We start from the raw sequence: 21,818 nt of genomic DNA, 5'->3' as shown, positions 1-21,818 counted from the left end.
AATTCGTTTAAACAAATATTACTATATGCATCATTAAGCTATTGAGTTCATGAATTATTTATACATTCTTAAATATATAAATATTTGTGGAAAAATGAAATGGTTTTTTTTTACTGTTCTATTGCAGTTTAAAAACTTTGCATTAAGGATAAAATGAGTACCTTTTTTATTATCTTAATGACTTATTTCAGTCTTAAAATCCGAAACAAAGTCTTTAGTTTGTTCCATTCAGCAAATATTCTCAGCCAATTTCTGCTCTATACTGTAAAAAATGATTACTCAAATATCACGAAAATTTTTATTTCGTTTCTGACGAAACCATTTCTTGGTATATGCTCCGAGCTAATTTTTTGTCAAAATGAAGAAATAACTATCGTTTCTTAGTCGAGAAAATAATTTCGTCAAAATTAAAGAAATATCTCGTTATTATATTTTTTACCAATACAAACTCGTAGTGCCTGAAGTATCTAATTTTTCTAATACTCATTTTATCGCGGTCCCCATATAAGTGCATCAATGTCGTCCTAGCAACACAAGAAGTACACAAGTCCATACTCGAGGCAGGATTCGATCCTGGTATCTTCCATGGACGAAACCAACTTCTTGACCACCATACAGCTGTCGGTTAAATTCGTCACTTTATTGTCAATCGTATAGTCTTCATTCTAGTTAACAATCTCCCGCAATGCACTACGATGAGATTTATAGTAGAGGAAGCATTTTCGTCATATGTTTCAGAGTTCACGTTTCGCCACAAATCACGCGATTTTGTGACAAAATTATTTTTAAAATTAACGCACTATAGCTAACGGATTGATGAATCATCAAAACTGAAAGTGTAGAGATCTCAAAATGATATTAAAATATTTTTCGAACTAATAATCGCAAGTAATGTCTTAATAACGTAAATTACTATAACGTAGTATTTTATAAATTAATTTTATGTAATACGTTTGATAATGAAATCATTATATCTTAAGACATTTTATATGTTCGGTACTAACAAAAATCCTTCAACTAGATTCATTTTTAGAAAATTTCTAAAGGGTAAAGTTCTTTTAAATTTCAAATCGACTTAATAGATTTTGAAAGTTTATAAAATAGTGAAACTCTAAAACATTACATGCATCAAAATAATGATATATGATATAGCACAATAAAAATAATATCATTATTTATTGGAGGACTTTTTTTCCAAAATAGAAATAAGTGACAACATTTGTTTTATTAGGATTTACTTCAGATCGTTCTGTCTGCTATAATATATTAATGATAAAAATTTTACATTTGCATATAAATTTAAGCACACTCATATTTTTAAAGCTTAATTACTAAAAAAATCCATTTACTGGGTCTCAGGTTTGTTGAGATTTATTTAAAATCAAAATATTTTATCCTTTTTTGGCAGAACAAAGTTTGAAGTTCTTTGACAGGACAAATTTTAAAAATAATATAATATTAGGACCCATACTTTTTGCAATATGTAATAGTATCTATAAGATGCCCATTTATATAACAGTTTTTAAAATCTCTCAATATTAGTTATTTTGTTGAAGTTTAAAAATATCTGCATTTTTTAAGAAGTCAATACCATTTCAAACCAGTACACAGCCAAAGACTCAAAAATAAATTTAAATATTTAAGACTACAGCAAGGAAAATTTTTGCTCCTGTGATTGAACTAAACTCATAGATGTAATATTCAAATAAAAAAAAAAAATTTTACGTTCTTAATTTAAAAAATAGAATTTTATATTCCGCGGAAGCACGATTTTGAACTTCCAGAGACCTGATTTATTTTTAATATATAAACGTTTTACTAGTTTCTAAATAGAAGTATTCGCATCAGTAAAATATTTTGGCATTATCGATCTGGCAGTAGAATATTGGCCATTAACATATTTATTGTTTATACAAATTTTAAAAAATTTTAAATTATAATGAACAATAATCAAGTATTTCAGATGCTTTGTTTTCAAACTTTTCTTTCGTATTTAATTATTAACAAATATCGAAACATCTGAAACTTGTTTTTTGAACCACTAAAAGAAGCTTTATAATAAATACGCTTTAAAAATTTATTTGTTACATATGAAATTTTAATTTCGTTCTTTTATTAAAAGGTGTTGAACTAAAAGTATTTTGATCACTTAGAAAAAAAATCTTTAAGTTAAAAATAACCCATTTCATATCTAATAGTTAACAAAAATCTTTAAGAAAAAATAATCAATTATCTATCTAATTATTATCAAACATCTCAATGTGCAGAAACTTTTTATCTATCATTCCAGAACTGCAAAAAATGTTCTAGAAAAAAGTGTCTAATTAACGTTATTATTGTTTAGCATAAATGTTGCATGCTTCGTGTTCTTTAAGCGTAAAAATAAAGAGATAAAATTTAAGAATTTATAAGTTTTTATGCTAGCATTAATATCCTATTGATTATTTCATAAACAGTGCATTTCAAAGTAATAATAAAAATTATAATCATAAATTCATAATAATCACTATAATAAATACGAAAATACCTTTTAATTTCTCTTATAATTAACATTAAAATGTGTAGATTTTCCTTATATTATTCATTTGATATAGAAACCCCACTGCAGTAAAATATTTTTGCTCATTTATATTTTATATTTATCTTCATCTTCAACATACAACAGGAGGTATTATAGCTGTATTAATGACTTAATCCCAAAACAGGTATCTTGACTTCGTTTTCGTAATATCTATATCTTTATCTATAAACAATCACGGTCGCCATTTATGTCTTATTTTTTATGAAAATATTATTAGTATAATAACAATTAAAAAAGTGGAATGTATTATAAATTAACTAACATGTAATTATCTACTAAAATATTATTGATTTGAAATATCAAATGCATACTTTATATTTAATTTTCATTGATTATGATATTAATACTCCTTATTTATTTTAAATTTATATTTATACAACATCAAACCTAATTTTGTTTACATTTCACATTCTCCATTGATAGTATTTAAATAAAGAAACATGCATCTAGAAAATTTCCCAAAAATGTCAACTAAACATCGAAATTTCAGTACCAACGAAACACAGTAAATCATTTTAAAGCTTGGAATATATATATTTAAAAATGTACAGCGTTAAATATTGTATTATAAAACCATATTATATGCAGAACCCTTTTAAAAACTTGGCATGCATTAACCGACCATTTGTTTCAAAGCATTTTCAAAATTATAAAATAATTTTCAATGTATTTTGTTACCGACATTAAAAAGTTTCAGACTGCAAGTTTACATAAAATATTTTTAATTTTTTTTTAATTTGCTTTAGAATATAAGAGAAATTTAAAAATATCAATGAGTTACCAGGTCGTCAGCAAGTTACTAATTTGTTGCAATTTCGGGGATTATTTTTTTGCTATATTTCTGAGTTCTACTAAAACTATGCCAGATATTTATCTCAAAATAGAATTTTAGTGACGCCTAATGCAACTTTATATAAAGTGTATTTTAAATTTAGAGAAATTTCATATTTAATCTCTTCTACTTTTCACGCGAGTTGTTTCGCTTTTTATCAGTTACTAAATACGAGTATTTAGGCATTTCTTACATCCAAAAATTGTTTTGGAAATTTAATAATAGCAATGGATTTAGATAAATAAAAGACAATAAACCGTGTGGGAAAAATCCCTCAAAATATGTATATTTTGTGCAGTACATTACAAAGCGTTTATCAATTAAAGTGTCGGACAGTTACATTTGAAATTGACTATCTTATGAGCTTTTTTACTGCTGTATTTTTTTTCTTAAATTTACTTTAATGTTGCAGGCATAAGGCTCGGGGATCCATGCAAAACTCCAGAACAATGCCAAAATTTCACACCCAACAGCACTTGCTCAGATGGTGTGTGCAGTTGCGAAGATGGATTCTTCCAACTTAAAAAGATAAACAGTTCAAACTGCGAATCTGGTAAGTAACAACTTAAGTCTCTTAAACTTAGTAAAGGAAGCTTGCAAAGTTTGAACAACTTTTTGGAAGCATATTTTTCTCTAATTTTTTAACAATAATAAAATTTTCACATTAGCGTAATTTGATAACTTATAATGCTTGTTATATGTGTAGATACTAATTCTTATCTAAGTATTATTTTTTTATTTATTTATATTATTTTTTACCTAAATTATAAACTGTGCTTTTTACGAGCGATTTTATTCAATAATTAATGGTTTCAGCAATAATTAAATGTTAAAGGTAACAATTGCGTCTAAAAAGAAGCATCAAATATTTATTCACCATTGAAAAATTTCAAATCTGATGAGAAATTATTAAATTAATTTTGTTTCATTCAGTAAACTAAACTATTGGAAGACAAATTTACTCTGAGAAAAAATGTGAATTTTACCTTGTTTATGGGATCTATGTTATCTATGAGAGCAGCAAAATGTTTAGTAATTTTTAAGGAAGGGCTTTGCTAATGATTTCGAAAAAATTAAAAATAAAGTATGATATTATAATATAAGATTAAAAATTGGTGAATGCTTTAAAATTTGAAAATTTTATCATGATACCTTATGGCATAGCATGAAAACCATTTATTCGGTAAATATAATTTTCAGTTTTGTATTTAATACTAAATAAATGTGTGGCAATAAGAACTATAATCTTGAAAATTAGAATTTCCAGTAAACCGTTATTATATGAAAGGAAAAATTACAAAATGAATGATTTAAATACCGTATATTTTAGTTTTATTACCATAATCATGTTTTTTTTAACAGTAATGTCATTACCATACAGTAGGATAATTTTACTAGAACTTTTTTCTCCATGTATTATGCACTTTTTTATGCTTTTCGGTCTTCGCTTTAATATTTAATATTTTTTTTTTCTTTTCACATTGTGCCGCTCTTCGATTTCTTGTTTAACAGAGATATGGGTCAAAATTCTTGAAATGCGATGATGAGACAAATGTCTCTTATCAACCATGTTATAAAAAAGACAACTAAATAGAAAGTAAACAAGAAGTATACTGGTTTATAGTATATTAGGCTAAGCACACAAAAAATTCTACTTTTTTCTAAATATAATGAGACAAACCTCTCTTATCAGTCATATTATAAAAAATGCAACTAAATAGAAAGTAAACAAGAAGTATGCTGGCTTATGGTATATTAATCAAAGTACAGAAAAGATTTTACTTCTCTATAAATATGTTACAGACAAGTGTTGCAGAAAAGAAAAACTAGGAGCAAGAAAATTTAATTTTCCGGAAAAAGAATTTTATTGCTTGTCATCTCTCCTTAATTTTATTTTTAAATGGCTAATTCTGGTTAATTTTAGTAATGGTTGAATTCTGATTGATATTATGCTCATTAGCTAATCAGGTGCTAATCAGGTGCTCATTAGCTAATTAAATATTTAATTGTAAAGGAGACGAGATGGGCCAAGTCTCCCTTATGATCAAACCTCCCACGCTTCTTCTACTATATAGAAAAAGAGAACTCAAGCCGTTGAATTTAGTTTTTGTCATCAGGAAAAAAAGTGAAATAATGAAAGAAATGAGAAAAAACTTATAACAAATATAAAATTTTAACTTAATAGTTACAGGCTGTAATTTATGTTATTTGTTTTATTCATAAAAATTTCAGTGAAGTAATTGTTTTGTTGAGTCTAAAACAATTAAGAAAAATCTAAATCCATGCACGGTATTTAAGAGTTTATCCAAACATTTGAGACAATATATATAGAACGAAATTGCCCATTGCTATATAAAACCCCTATCCATACAACCAACGTATTTTTTATCTTCTTTGAAATAAAAACCACCATTAAAATAAATAAATTCTTCTCAATTATATATAATTCCAAATTTGTTACCCCATATTCATCTTAAGATCTTTTTACGGATTAAAGAGTCATTATCTTGTATCATCATATAACATATGTTTTATCCCTTGGTAACAGTTACTTTCTGAGCTCCGTTCATTAACCGTTCCCTCAAAAGCATCTTGTTCGATACAGAGTAAGAATCATTTTAAGTGCCCCATTCGAAGACTAGAAGCTCCATCTACAAAAGAGAGCTTTTGCACAACAGCAAACCCTTCTTCGATCGTCGTTATCCGGAGCTTATAACATCAATCTCTCTATTATGTCTGCCTCGGGCTATTTACTCAAGGCGAGAAAATGTTTTATGTAGAGTTCTCCACGAAGTCGGATGGATGTGCATGACTATACATGACTATGAAAATCGCTCGTGAACACTGAATTAATGACGTTCCAGACTGAAATGATGGAATAAAAGGAAGAAATGCGTAAATATTAAAGAAAGTTTGACGCGTTCAGTTTTAGTAAATTAAGAGAAATGGTTCAGGCCAATTCAATAAATTAAAATTTATTGGAAGTAAAATAGCAAGAGCAGCTACAAAGTTAAAAATGTAACTACTCTAATATTAGATATAAATTATTAAGTAAAATTAATTTATGTTATGTAGTTATATATTCTTATCACTATATTAGAGTTATACAGTGATGAGTACCGCTTGTTCAAATGTTACTTTCTTACCACAATGTGTTCCCTTATTACTCGTTTCAAATAGGCACTTTACAAGTTTTTCAGTGCTTCTAGTAGCACACTAAGCATGAACAAATTACCTTCTAAGTGCAATTGAAGTGTTTTTCCTCAAAAACACTTTTTAAACAATTTGAAAATATGATTCACCACTATCCCCAAGCCTTTTATATATATATATAAGCAAATATTTATATATAGAAACAGATATCAATGCATAAAGCAAGAATAATTAGAAAAGTAAACATTACAATCAGCGCAACTACAGCAATATAACAATTAATTAAATATTAAAATAAAGCAAAATTAGTAATCAATAAGTATTAGATTTTAAACTTCAAAATAAGAATCAGAAAAAAGGCACATCGCAAGATATATGAATATATTTATCAAATATCAAAAGTCAAAGAAATTTCCAAACATGCAATGCCTTCAAGAAAGTTAGAATTGTCATGTTTCCTGCCGCAAACGACTCATTAAAAAACCAACAATGATGAATTATGATTGCTGGCAATTTTATTGTGCAATTTTATTATTTTTAAAAGACTAAAAACTCAATAATGATAAGAAAACTTATTCTAGTACTGAACTGCAATACAGAATTACATGGTTTAGTTTTCATGTGAATTATTTATATATTTTAAGGATAATAAGACCCAATATAAATGAGAAATTATACAAAGGAAATTTGTAACTATAGGTAAATGGGTAAAGAATTATACGACAATAAGGTATGAAATTATACAAAATTATTAAACAAAACAATCTCAGAATAAACTAAGAATAAAAAAATAAAAAAATAATTAAACAAAAGAATTTAAAAATCGCCAACCAGGAAATCATTTTAAAAAAATACCAAATAAAAGCTTTTGACAAAATTAATTCGAGATTCTAGTAATAATAGTAGTAGTAGTACTACTATTACTATAATCTCTAAAAACTTGTTGTTACTATCGTTTAGAGCATTAAAAAACTACTATTATAATCTAATGAACAAGACAACTTTCTAAATTAAGGGGAAACATGGGAGGTTTAAACTGATTAAAAAATAATTCAGTTTTTCATAAAACATAAGGAATTTTTGAAATTCTTGTTATTTATTAGTTTATGTTTGTCATTTGTTTACACTATTATCCTTATTGGTATACATAGTGACTGCTTTTTAAGTATAAACAATATATTTTCATTAATGATTTTTAAAGAGCATTTAAACTGGTTACAATTCAAAGCGATTCAACACTCTAAGAAGGAGTTTTAAACCACGGGGATTAAAAGAGTTGTTGAAACCTAACAGCAGTAACTAAAAATTTACAAGCTATAATTAAAGCAAAATAAAAAATGAAATTGATTTTTCCTGTGGAAAAATAACAAATTTGAACTAAAAATTGCAAACTGTGCTGGGTTTTGTTCATTAAACTGAACTATCTGAAAACAATTTTATTATTCACCTTTCTCAGCCTTAGTAATATACAAACATGTATATTACTATGGCTGAGTAAGTTTACTTCATTTTTTTCATGTTTTCCTCTTTGTGGTTTTCTCTTTGACAGAAATAACTGTAAAAATATGTATCTTGATTTAGCACCTAAGGCAGGTTGGAGTCCTCAAGGAATAATATTAAGCCAATGAGTAGTAATATGAAACAGTTATTCATACAAGACTAAAACAATTATCCATGTACTACTTTAGAAATTCCTTGAAAAAAATGGCTAAATAACAATTTATTTAATTGTTATTTTACCATATTCAAACAAAACAGTCAAATAACCACAAATAAGATATTATTCAAACTGTAAATTGCGAGAAAAACCGGTTATTTACAACTTTTAGCTAATACGGTCAAGCAACCAGAATTTTATCACAATAACTAGTCCCCACCTAATGAAATCACTTAGTTCCTTGCAGCTGGCTACACACTATGGCTAAGAGGACTAATTTGTCAATCTCATGTTCGACAGAACGGGATTTAAAGTCCCAGCGTAGACACCACAAAATTTCCTCTAATCCTTTAAACACATGAAGAGTTATCAGTATCCAGCACTCCCTAATTTGTGACCTTGGGATATTAAAATACGATACTCTCATTCACGCATAGATCGCAGCGCCATAAAGCTGCTGAACTATCTGCTATGTCCAGTCTTTTTAAAAATTTCGAAACCGTACTAGTTGTAAATGGTTAAAAAAACATATAATTTTGTATTTATGGTTTTTTTTTAACCATACAAGTTGTAACGGTTTTAAAACCGTAAAGGTAAAAAATGTTCCTTACCGTAAACTTTACGGTTAATTGGATGAACAGACTGCCGCCGGTTATTTTAGCATAATTTTAACGAGAAAATTCCAACAGTCTAAGATATAACAAAGTTTCTTGAAGTCAGAATTCAAACTAAGATTAGATAAATCATATACATTGAATTACATTAATAAAATACAGGACAAATTACATAACTGACCCATTTCACAGAACGTTAAAATTTGTTGTAGCCAACCAGCTTGACAGCGAACTCCAGTCTTAACAAGAAAAAGATTCAGGTTTAAAAATATATAATTTTACTGGCTCAATCGTATTTTTACCGTAAAAAAATTTCTTTAAAGGCTTAAATATATGCATTAATGGTAATAATTACTTATAAAAGGGGAAATAGTAGTCTAAAAATAAAAGGAAACGTTTGGAGACGAAGTAAATTCATCTACGTTTATCATCCTCCGAACTTGATAACATCTATCACTATTTCATAACTGTCACCAACTATTTACTCTGGTAATAGAAATCCTTTATGCTGGTGATCCATGAGAAACCAAACAGAGGGGTATATGGCTATATATGTGTAAGAAAATAGCTCACGACAATTGAATTTATGGCTGCTCAAACTGAGATGACAATGTTAGTCGGAGAAATATGAATATATTACATGAAAAGAAAACGTTTTGTTTCGGTATATAAAGATAAATGTGTCAAGCTGTTTTAGATTATTAGAATTTATTCAGTTAAATTAAATAACAGAATATAGTAGCTTTTATGCACAGGTTTATAATATGTTTTCAAAATTGCGTTGACAGTTTTGAATTGAAAAAATTATAAAATACATGGAAATAGGAAAAATTTGCGGATTTTTTAACTTTTAAATATTGTATAAGTAATTAATTTGATAAAAGTTATAGGTAATTATTTAATATAAGCAATTATTATTTTACAGTAACTTACAATGATTTCCACAAAATCCATTAATTTAGACTAAGGAAAACACTTCAAGCACTGAAAACGGTTAAACCTTGTTTTTCTTTAATGCGAAATCACCTTTAACAAAATTTTTGAATAGATTGTTAAATTGGTATTTTTCAGTCAACAAAAATGATAATGATAATACGAAAAAATGTAGGATTTTTCCTTTAACCATTTTAGATTTGAACCATTTTTGATGTAACTCTTTAAAATAATAAATCGAGTGAAACTAAGTTGATAATAAATATGATTCGAGAATTAAACAATCAGAGTGTTAATTCCCGATATAAAATAAATTGATTTAAAAAGAGATTTTGAAATTAATTTAAATACAGACCAAATTCTTAGCATAAAAGTACAACCTTGCGTCACTTGCATCCAGTGATCAAAATGTCAAAAATACCTGGTGTCTGGTATTCATGGAGATTGAAAAATAGTAGCAGGAGAACAATAGTACGGAATATTTCAATTTGTTTATTTGGACGCGAAAATTTGAGTATTTCAGTGGGGATAAAAAGAATACTATTGAATATGATGCATGGGAACGCGAAGCACTATTACTTGGTCACTGGGCTTCACGCTCATTTATTTACATCTCTTGAAAATTCCAAAGCAAAATTTGCAAGTTTTGATGTTCAGAAAAAAAATTTAAAATCGAGGTGAAGAAGTATCATTTTTTCTAAAAATTCTTTCCCAATTAATTCGTTGTCACGAGTTTTACCGTTCCGTTCTTCACTATAACCTTCTTCGTTCTTCTTGTCTACTTGCGCACAGGAATAATTTTTTCCCCTGCACTGCCCTTCCTCAATGCGTCATAATTCCAGGGGTGAACCGATTTTCCACATTAAAAATTTGTCAAGACTTAGGAATTTTCAAGATGTACAAAACAACGATCCAGAACAGTGGTGGCTCAGGGGACAACGCTCTCGTCTCCCAATAAGGTGAACCGGATTTGAATTCCAGCGATGGATAGTCGATACGATTTCCGAACCCGGCTCGCACCGACCACAATGCTAACGTAAAATATCCTCAGAGGTAAACGGATTATGGGTTCGAGCTCCCTTGCCACCGGACTAACCATAGGAGGTTTTCATGGTTTTCCTCTTCTTGTAGCACAAATGAGTATTAGTTCAATCAAAAAGTCCTCCACGAGGAAACTTTCCCCCAATACTTGACCCAGGATCTCCATTGTCCTTTGGAGTGGGTTAAAGCTTACAAGGCTACGGAGCTGAACATTGGTAGCTGTACAATCAAAATTGGGTCGGCTGTTCAACGAAAGTTATTAAACAGCGATCCAATCTTCACTTTTGTGAAAAATTGGCATAAGCCCTTCTTTTCCTTTGGTTTTCATTTCTGAAAGATGGGGAAATCTAGACAAAGACGGGCTCTTAATGTTCCTTTTTATTTCTAAAAAACCCCACGATTGCAATTTCTTACATTTTATGGTAATGATAAGATCATCCTTTGACTCTAAAAATGAAAATTTTTATTAAAAAAACTCTGTTTCGGAAGGTAGTGTAATTATTTTTGGAAGTATGGTAATACTCAGTTTAATCTGACCAGGTCAGTTCAATAATAACGAAAGAAATACCTTTTTCTTGCTGAAATTTATATTTACAGCAGCAAATTTATATTATGACCTTCTTACATTAAAAATCATATTAAGAATCTAAGGAGGAGATTTGGAACTTATCAGGAATTAAGATCAGGCAAATAAAACTTAAATGACATTCTTCTTTAACGCTGCAGGGTTCATATGCCAACGATTATAGATGGGACACTATATCTAACCTTCCCAGAATTTTGGCTTCGAATATTGTGAAATGTAGTTACCCGATCATGCCCAATAAAGTCCTGGTTTTACTCGATGGCACAATTTAGCAGAAAATAAAGCCTATCCCGATTTTAAGCATGAAGTAAATCTTTAACTATAATAAACAATATCTATCATTCAGCATTATTGGCGTTTAGATTTAAATACAATTTTTAAAGTGTATATAAACACGTTATTTTTGGTGATCATTTGAAATAAAGTATTCATGTGCACAACTTTTGGAGCTTTCAACATCAAATTTGGAGAGGTATTATACCTCGATTTTTATACTGTAGTTAAAAAAAAAAATTTCGCTGTCAGTATTCACTTTATTCAAAATTTAATGATAAAAGATACGTTTTTTTGCATATAACAAAAATAAAAAGAATAGAAAGGCCAAATTTGTTTATAATTATTAGTACTTTTTGTATAATACTCAGATTAATTCTTATGGAAGTATCTTAAGATCTAGTATATACTATTCTTAACAGCATATTTTAGAGAGTTTAACCGCCTGTTGTTTATTACTATAGAAGCATTTTTTCTACTTCATCATTTAAAATTCTTTTATAATAATAACTTCATCATTTAAAATGCATTTCAGTGTCATAAGTATTATTTTATAATTCGTACTCTTATCAGTTCCATTCATCTCTAGTTATTTAATTTACTCTTTTATTTCATTATTGACACTTTTTTTAATTCTCATCTTCATTTATACTACATATTAATGTCACAAATATTATTTATCAAGATTAACATTTCTAACATTAAATTAAAATGAGTGTTTTTCAATCGAACGCATTTATAGTTTCTGTAGATGGATAACTTGCATCCACACTTCATAGAATATAAATATCTTATTTTTAAGATTTTAGTACCTACACAAAAGTGTGAGTTTTAAAGAATATTTATGAGAATTAAAATTTAATACTTTATATTTTTGGTGAGAAGAAATAATGTCAAATATGTACCCAGTTGTAAAAAAGGGAACGTTTTCAAACCTTTTAACTCTTGTCACGAGTGCGAGAAAGAAAGTTTCATCGTCCATGATCCACCAGCCACAAAATGCCTTCTTAATCGCCCAAATCCATTGAAAAACTTTTCAAAAGCCTTTCTATCAAAAGAAAAACAAAACCTGGAATCTGAACACATACACCCAAACAAAATAAAGCGAAGCCAGAAGAGGAAACACTCGACATAGCAAAACAAAACATTAGAGTGCGCTGAAAATAAAGAATGGAAGGAAAGTGCTAACAGAAGGGGCGTAACCACAGAGACAAATAAAAGAAGAACAAAAGGTACCCTAAAATACCAAATTTGGCAGAAAATCAACAACAGAATGTAAGAGGAAATAAAAAGAGAGCCCCTACGTAATCCAGAAGTCAGTTATGTCCGAAGAATTAGGAAAAAGACATGGACCTAAAATAATGTCACATGAGATAAAAGCTTTCATAGATACTAAAAGAAGTCAGGGACGAGGAAAAAGATATAAAGAGATTGGTGAAGAGAAACAAGATGGTTTCTTTGGATGATCCATCTCTTTTGGACAGAGCTTTCATACCAGAAATGCAATGAAGAAGTATAGAGATGGGTAAGATATAAACCAGATTAAGAAACGTAATCTTCAAAAAGACTTCTGACATAACATCTATTCCTTACTTTCTAGAAATATTTATACCCTCCTTCGTTTTTAAAGAAAAGAATTAAAATTTTTAGAGATTGTCTTTGAAGCGCAATATGTTTCAGGTTTGGGAAAAATCTCTAGTGGTGTTTTTGTTAACTTTGACAAGGGAGTGTAAGTGCTTCGTTTCAAAAACTTTTAAATGAGTGACTAGTCAAAATTTTAAAGCTTTTTTTTTTCGTAGATCAAATTTTTGTACTTAACGTTGATAGATGTTTTTTCTTATCATTTCCTTTGTTTTCAAAAATTTATCTTCATTGTTTAGTATCCGTAACGTCAAATAAATTCAATTGCTTATTGAAGCCATAAATATGTTTTGTTAATACCCATGAAACATATGAAACAAATTTATATCAGAAATATTTTTAAATATCTTACAAACTACATTTAATTGTATCAAAGATGCGTTGCAAAATGCTGACCTCACCTCGATTTTTTGTTTTATTTAATTATATGTGATGCTAAGAAATGCAATTAATTTACAATAATTGTATTGTGAAAAGCACATAAAATACAAGAAATTTTAGATGTAATGCATGTAATAATAATTAGAAAAACAGCAAAAACGTACTTTTCCCGTGTAGCAAAAAGATTACCTCGGCTCAGTTAATATCCAACTAATGTTCCTTCTTTGACTTCAATTACAAATACTCGATGAGGCATTCCATCTACAAGATTCTCTAACATCGAAGAGTCAATAGCTTCCAATACAGAAATAATGGCTGCTTTCAAATCCCGTGTGTTATATAGTTTGCGGTTTGCATAAACAACCCTGGTGCGAATTCCCTATAATTTTCTCCATAGGGTTTAAGTGAAGAAAATCAGCCGGCCAATCACTAATGTTCACCCCAGTTGATTTAGCAACATGAATCGAAGCATTATCTTGTTGGAGAATCCAAAATAGTCCCCCCATTGTTTCTCCAAAGGGTAAAAAATACATTTAAAGCGTGCCTTCATACACCCTGATGGAAAGGAAAGGTTTACTTCATCATTGTATCCAAAATCTCCACTCACCATTAAAGACCCACCACCTTGCTTTTTTTTTAGAAAATTTGTTCTTCCTTACGTAAGTCATGCGAGTAGTAACTGTAATTGGCAGGTTCATCTAAATTTTTTTTTTCGTGGCAAAACACTACTGTTCTCCACTTATCACCTAAGTTCGAATGTTCTTTTCCCCTGGCTAGCCAGACAGCTCTGTGAGTTTCTGTCATTCGAGGTTGAAATTTACTTTTTTCGTACTTTATGTTTCCACATCTTTTAACAATTCTGGACAAAGTTGACTGTACACATTAATGTCAGAGTTACGTGAGAGCTCTCCCAAACTTACTTCGCCCCAGTTAAGCATCCTAATAATGCTTCTTCTTTGTCTTATAGGCAACGACTTTGATCTAACTGATAATTTTTTAGAGCCATATTGATTTCCAGTTTCAAAAAATTATTTATCGCACGTGGAGATCATTCTCTGCTATCACTCGGTTTGAGAAGCTGTTATTTTTGTAAGCCTTTTTCATGCTCAGTATGAGTTTTTCCCCAACTCATCTTATTAAATATTCTTTTTAAAGCTGAATTCAAACGTTTAACCACTCAGAATTTTCCAAAAAGTAATTTAAAGTCATTCAGAACATATTTTCAACAAAAAAGTCAATCTACAAGCGATTCTTAGCAGATTGTCATAAGATTTTCTTAGTGAGGTCATCATTTCGTTACACCTGATATTCAAATTTTGATTTGCATAGCAGTCCAATCGCATTTGTTTGTTAGTAATCATGTGTAACATATAATTTGCATGTATACTATCAGTCCGCGATCAATAATTTTCAGCTGATCATCTCATTTGAGGTAATTTAGAGAAATAATTCGGTGTGGTTAACATTTTGAAAACGCACCTTAGTATTATAATCAGTTCCATGAAAAAAACGATGATACTCAGATATTAAAAGGGGACTGGAATGAGTCCGTCCTAAAAATTCAAAGCTCATTGAACTAAAACTTTTAATTTATATTCACTTATTGTAAATTTTGTATTCATAAGTAGATCATGATTATAATTTTTATTTAAAAAATAATTATAAATACTTGTTAAAAGTGCAGGGAAAAAAGGATTCTGGTAAAATTAATGTACTGTATGGTAATGACATTTCTAATAAAAAAAGCATAATCCTAATAATATGTTAATAAATAATATGTTAAAACATAATATGTTAAAGCTATGATTTATAATATTTATACCATTCATGTAGGAATTTTCCATTTATATGGTAACAGTGTACCGAAAATTCTGGTTTTCTAAGTTATAGTTCTTATTACCACACATTTAGTAAAAAATACAAAACTGAAAAGTATATATCTATAACAAAAAAATCGAAAATAAATTATCTTTATAACAAAAAAATCGACGCTCCAAGAAGCAATCATCCGATTGCTTTGAAATTTCGCATGCATGAATGTTTGAACAGATATGGCTGGAATGATGCCGACTGGGGACGTATAGTCTTTAGCGACGAATCCCGCTTCCAACTGTGTCCTGACGATCATTGAAGACGTGCTTGGAGACGCACAGGGCAGAAGGGGGATCCTGCCTTCACTATGCTACCGTTCCTTTTGCAGCGCCCTGGGCTGGTTTTAAGCAGGATAATGCCAGACCACATACGGCACGTGTTGCTATGAACTGTCTGTAAGCTTGTCAAACTTTTCCTTGGCCTATCAGATAACCAGATCTCTCTCCCATGGAGCATGTCTGCGATATGATGGGAAGGCGATTACATCTGAGACGGAATGTTGATGACCTCGCTCGACAATTGGACCGAATTTGGCAGGAAATACCGCAAGAGACCATCCGGGAGCTTTATCGGTCTATGCCGCGCCGTGTGGCAGCTTGTATCCAGGCTAGAGGCGGGTCAACACCTTATTGAGCTTGTTACTGTAACTCTGCAGTAAATTATTCAATTGTTCTGAAATTTTAATCATCCAATTTTTTTATTAAATATTTTTAAAGCTATAGCAATTATACGTAAAATAAAAAAAATCTGTTTTTCACAAAAATGTCCAAATCTTCAGAAATATTTAATCTAAGTTTAGAAAATTTAGTGTAATAATAAGCATATAAAAACCAAAATAATTGTTAAAAATTGCAAATTTGTTGCTACATTTTTTTGAATAGGGTGATCAAAAACATTATTTTCCCTTTGTGAGTTATTGTTGATCCCTCAAACCTCTATAAGCTTTAATCTTCATTGATAGATATGAGAAATTGCATGATCTAAAAAATTCTAAATTTATAAAATATTTCTTAGTATTTCTTGAGAAATATGAAAAAATGTGTTAGTTTAGAAGTGTTTTGATTATTTTTTCCACTCCCTGTATATTCTTTGCATGCAGCATACAATCAATATGAGGTAGAATTAAAAATCACATTCACAAGTTGACCCTCAAGTGCAAACCATCAGTATAATATCATAGATAATCAGGAATGAAAGGATTCTTTGAATTGGAAAAAAAGGGTAAAAAAAAGCATGTTAAAAAATCTCAAGGAGATGTTTACCTGATAAATGAAGATATTTTTCAAAAAAATAAAAATTTTAAAGATATTCGGTGATAAATTATGCAGTTTTTTGCATTTTTTAACAATTTGTAGGGACGTTAATCTAAAATATGAAAATTCTGAAAAAAATATTCTAAAACTATATCGTCATATATATAAAGAAATTATTTTCACTTTCAGCAGTTTCTAGCAGTTTTTCAGAAAAAAAATTTGCGTAAAACAACATTCAAAAAAGTTAAATGAACAATGACAGTTCTGTTAGCAAACTTAGTTATTTTATTCTGGAAATGTTACATTATAACTATTGTTAATGCAACGATAACCATAAAGATTTCTCTAAACATCTACGGTTAAGTACATTAACTCATTGAAACTTTAATTAGTGAATAATAGGTGCAATAATGAGTACATTGCATTACAAACAATAATCTTAAAGCTTACATTTCTTTTATTAAATATTTTCATGGGAAAATTAATACTCTAGTTAACAAATTCCATTGTTTTTGCAAAATAATTTTCCTCATATTCAAGGAAGAAACAATAAAACTGAAAAACTTCCAAAATGCAATTCCGTTTGTCTCGTCTGTTAAGATAACTATAATAAATCTTTAGGGGTACACAGTATGAAGTACATAAGTAAATGAGAGCGTGTACATAGTAAATGAGAGAATGAAAACATAGCTATATTTGAATGAGAAGCTGCTTTTCAAACTAATAGTTTTACTAGTTTGCTATAGTTACGTTTATAGTTTCACAGAGTCATTGGCCGATTTTTATTGTTTGAAAAAAAATCCAGCTTTAACTCTGTTATACACTGCTAATATATGCAACAAATAAATATTATTTTATAAACAGTGTCTTTTTGATTTGAACATGTCAATATAAAATACCAATATTTTTTTTTAGAATTACAATTTATTTCTGTAATTGTACTACACCTTACAAGGACTAAAATCTATAAAAATACGATAAAAAGACAATTTAATATTCGTTAAATTTGTAAATCTACTATGCAATATAACTGAAATATAATTTAGTTAAATAATAACAATAAGAATTTAAAATGTTCAATTTAAAGATTTAAATGTTGCAGTTTTTCTAAAATATATAATTACAAAATTGAAACAAAAGGAATATCTCTAATAAACATATTCCAACTTGGAATCAAAAATATATCATAAATACAAACATCCAAATCTAATTTTGCTCACAGTTAGGATTTTAGTTTCATTTATCTTGCTTGATAATATAAAACGTATAATTTTCCTTTAATGACAATAAATTAATAAACTTAACATTAAATTTGCCTGCAAGTTTTATTCAGTTCAATACAAAAACTGATTTGTCTGTATTTTGTTATGACTAAGAAAAAGATATCACCATTTTAAAAATTGTGCAAAAGCCAACTGAATAACAATGTCATAAAATTTATTTTTCAACGAGTTACAAAACAATCACTGACATCTTGGAACAGCTACAAAAATGTTATTCTAATTCTCAAAAGTCTAAATTTTTAATCTATATCCAAGACCGAATAGATTAAATCAATTGTAACTGTTGCCAAATAAATATTCATAAGCATTAAGGAACTCGTCATCTGGCTTTTAAATAATTAAAAGATACATTAAACATTTTTCTTCGATTCAATACAAAGATGAATTCGGAGTTATTATGTCAATCCTCAATACAAATAAAGATGTTCATTAAATTATAAAGCATAGAAGGTTTTTATCATTTTGAATTCAATCATATCGTTAATTATGAAATAATTTAATAAAAGGAAGTTAAGTCGAAACACATTTATAATTTCTAAGGAATGTGCTACAATGTACATTTTGTCAAAAACAAAAAATTAAATTTTGTTCGGTTGTATAACAGGGGCAGGATTCAATTTGTTTGACTATTTTGAATAGTGTTTATTTTCAAATACAAATTAAAATATATTATAGTAAGCATTAATACCATCAATAATAAACTTATGCTTTCATATTAAGTGCTTTGTTTAAAGTACTGGAGCATGTTAAAGCATAATATCGATCAAATTTGTTACAAATTTAGTTTTATATTTAAATTAAAAATATTTCTGTTAAGTAATTTTTTCTCCTGATTATACAACAAAGTAATCACATTTGAATGGAAATGAGGTTCATCTTAACGCCTTACTCACACTGCACCTGTATACTTGCATTATGGTATCGGTTCAAGGTTCAAATATTATGGTTCAACCTTGAAGTGATAACTACACATTACAAATAATGACAAAAGATAATACCTTATGTAAATATTCATTTGATTATGGTATAGGACAAAGTACCAAACGTCAACTTATGTGTAGGAAAAGGTTAATCAAGTTAGGTAAAGGTTAAAGGCAATCAAAATTTAACAATCCATAATTCAACAATAATACATAAAATTTCAATTTCCTCCTGCTATATGGTAATATAGATTGCTTCAAATGTATATCAACCGGTAGTGGTGATCTCGTGCTCTGAAAATTCATTTATGACTCGTTTATTGTTAATGGCCACTTCATATTATTTTACCAATGACAAGACATAAGAATGGTAAAACTCAGATTGAAAGTCATATTCTAATCATTGAAGAATTTTGCAAGAAATATCCTTATTCAACAGTACCCAATAACCCAACGATAACATGATAGGTTTATTGTTTGAGAACAACTGTATTGACAGCTGACAAGAAAAGAGCCAGTAGGCCCTCCATTATGTAACATTATGGACAATATATGTAACATTATGGACAATGTAAAACGTGGTAAAGATGAAACAAAGCTTTTACATTCGCCGACAAAAAGCATATGAAAAATGGCAATGAAGTGTGGGAAAAGTGGCCTTTCCAACTTCAACAAGAGAAATGGAATTCTGATATGTAACACCTAATCTTTATCTTTCGAAATCTGGTAAAATGAAAATTTGGTATTTGGGAAAGAAGTCGCCATTTCGAACATTTACGGTAACTTCTAAAATGCATCTGCAAAAAACAAAATTCAAAATTTTAATTAATCTCTGTGATACTTTATTTTCATACAAATTCTTAAAATAATGCTTTCATGGACTGTTAATCTTTGATTTGCGCGTCCTTAAAATTACCCAGCATTTGTCAAATTAAATTATGGTTCATTCAAAAATTTAACTATACTTTTTTGCAACATAAGTCTCTGTAAGCATTATTGATAAGAAGAAACAGCGTTCTTTTTTAAGTATATTAACGTGGAGTTTTAGGTTTGCAATAAAAGGAGCAAATAATTTCTGCTCAGTATTTTAGATTTTATTTAAATTTGTTTACATCGTTCAAAAAGAAAAATGTGAGGGTGCATTATTTATGAACTAAAAAAACAGTTACAACTTGTACTGCTTTAAGAATATGTATTCTGTTATGATGTTATTTATTTTTAACTATTCCAATACATTGCTTAATACAAATTTTAGTTCACTGAAAAGTACTTAACTAATGCGACAAAAATCTTACATTAAAATGTCAAAAATATTTTAAGAGCTATTCTTACTTTCGAAAATGTATGTAAATTTTCAATACCATTTTTCTAATATTCTCTAATTATCACTTTATATTTTATTTTAATTTTGCTTAAATCAACCAAAACCCTACGAAATGCAAAGAGAAAACATGATAGTGCATTATTTACTCACTGAAAAACCACTTACAACCTGAATAGAGAATTTGCTCAAAGAAGAGATTTCACCACTTTATGAGCTTGTTGTCTCCTGTTTAACGATAACTCACTCTTTGTAAACGGAAACTTTTATGGCTCGAGCGGAAGTGATTTGAGGGAAACTACTTTTTAAGCAATTGAACAATTTTACTTTATTTAGGAAGGAAAAATAAGCAATTTCAAAGTACGGTACCCAGGGAAATAAATATATTTTCAAAGAATATTTTACTTACATGTTAAAAATCATTTTCAACCTTATATTTTATTTTTCACTCCACATTACCAAGGGAAAAATATTGTATTATTGCACTTTGACCAGTGAATTTATAAATATGAATTATTGTCAACTTGGCTAGAACAAGAGCAACTAATATAAATTTATAACCTTTTACTTCATTTTTATACGAAAGAAGTTCATTATTTAAGTTAATTAAGAAAGAAATATAAGCAATTACAAAGTGTGACAATCAGGTAAATAGTAATATTTAAATAGAACTAAACTAAACTCAGTGGCGTGACAACCCATAGAGGGCCAAGACCTACTGTGCCCATCTCAGTTTTCTTGACCTTACATTTACTTGAATTTTAAATAACATTTTCAACCTTAGATTATACTTTTCACTCCGCAATAACGAGGAGAAAATATTATATGTCTTTGATCAGCGGATTTAAAAATGCCAACTTGACTACAACAAGAGCAACTGATATAAACTTATAACCTTTTTTCTTTATTATACGAAAGGAGTTCATTATTTCAGTTAATTAGGAAAGAAATGTAAGTAATTACAAATTACGATAGTCAGGGAAATAGTAAAATTTTAATAAAACATTTTACCTAAATGTTAAATATCATTTTTAACCGTTTATTTTTTACTCCATATTACCGAGTAAAAAAATATCACATGTCTTTTTGACCATTGTATTTATAAAAGTAAGTTATCCTCAACTTGACTACTGCAGCAGTAACAAATATTAATTTAACTTTTCTCTACATTAAATAAAAAAGTTTACTTTATTTTAGAAAGAAATATAAGCAATTATAGAGTACTGTAGTCAGGGAAATAGTAAAATTTTAATAGAGCATTTTACTTGATTGTTAAATATCATTTTCAACCATTTATTTTATTTTTCACTTTACATTACCGATTAAAAAATATTACATGTCTTTGATCAGTGGATTTAGAAGAATGAATAAACGTCAACTTGTTTACAAAAAGGAGCAACAGATATAAATTCATAAACCTTTTTCGTTTCCATGCAAAAGGGGTTTGTTATTTGCGTTATTCAGGAAAGAAATATAA

The 21,818-nt window shown here is 28.6% G+C and overlaps 1 protein-coding gene across 1 annotated transcript in view; it reads left to right on the top strand.

The window, feature by feature from the left end:
* Positions 1-21,818, top strand: part of LOC107443692 (uncharacterized) — a 121,563-nt gene that overhangs the window by 60,761 nt on the left and 38,984 nt on the right. The window contains exon 2 of the mRNA XM_016057639.4: positions 3,826-3,966. Coding sequence (XP_015913125.1) covers positions 3,826-3,966 — 141 coding nt within the window. The remainder of the gene's footprint in view (positions 1-3,825; positions 3,967-21,818) is intronic.

Source organism: Parasteatoda tepidariorum, chromosome 11 (assembly GCF_982258835.1).
Source record: "Parasteatoda tepidariorum strain Cologne lab strain chromosome 11, Ptep-v5.0, whole genome shotgun sequence".
NCBI lineage: Eukaryota > Metazoa > Arthropoda > Arachnida > Araneae > Theridiidae > Parasteatoda > Parasteatoda tepidariorum.
The sequence above is the reverse complement of the archived record's forward strand: the minus strand, read 5'-3'. Positions and strand labels throughout refer to the sequence as shown.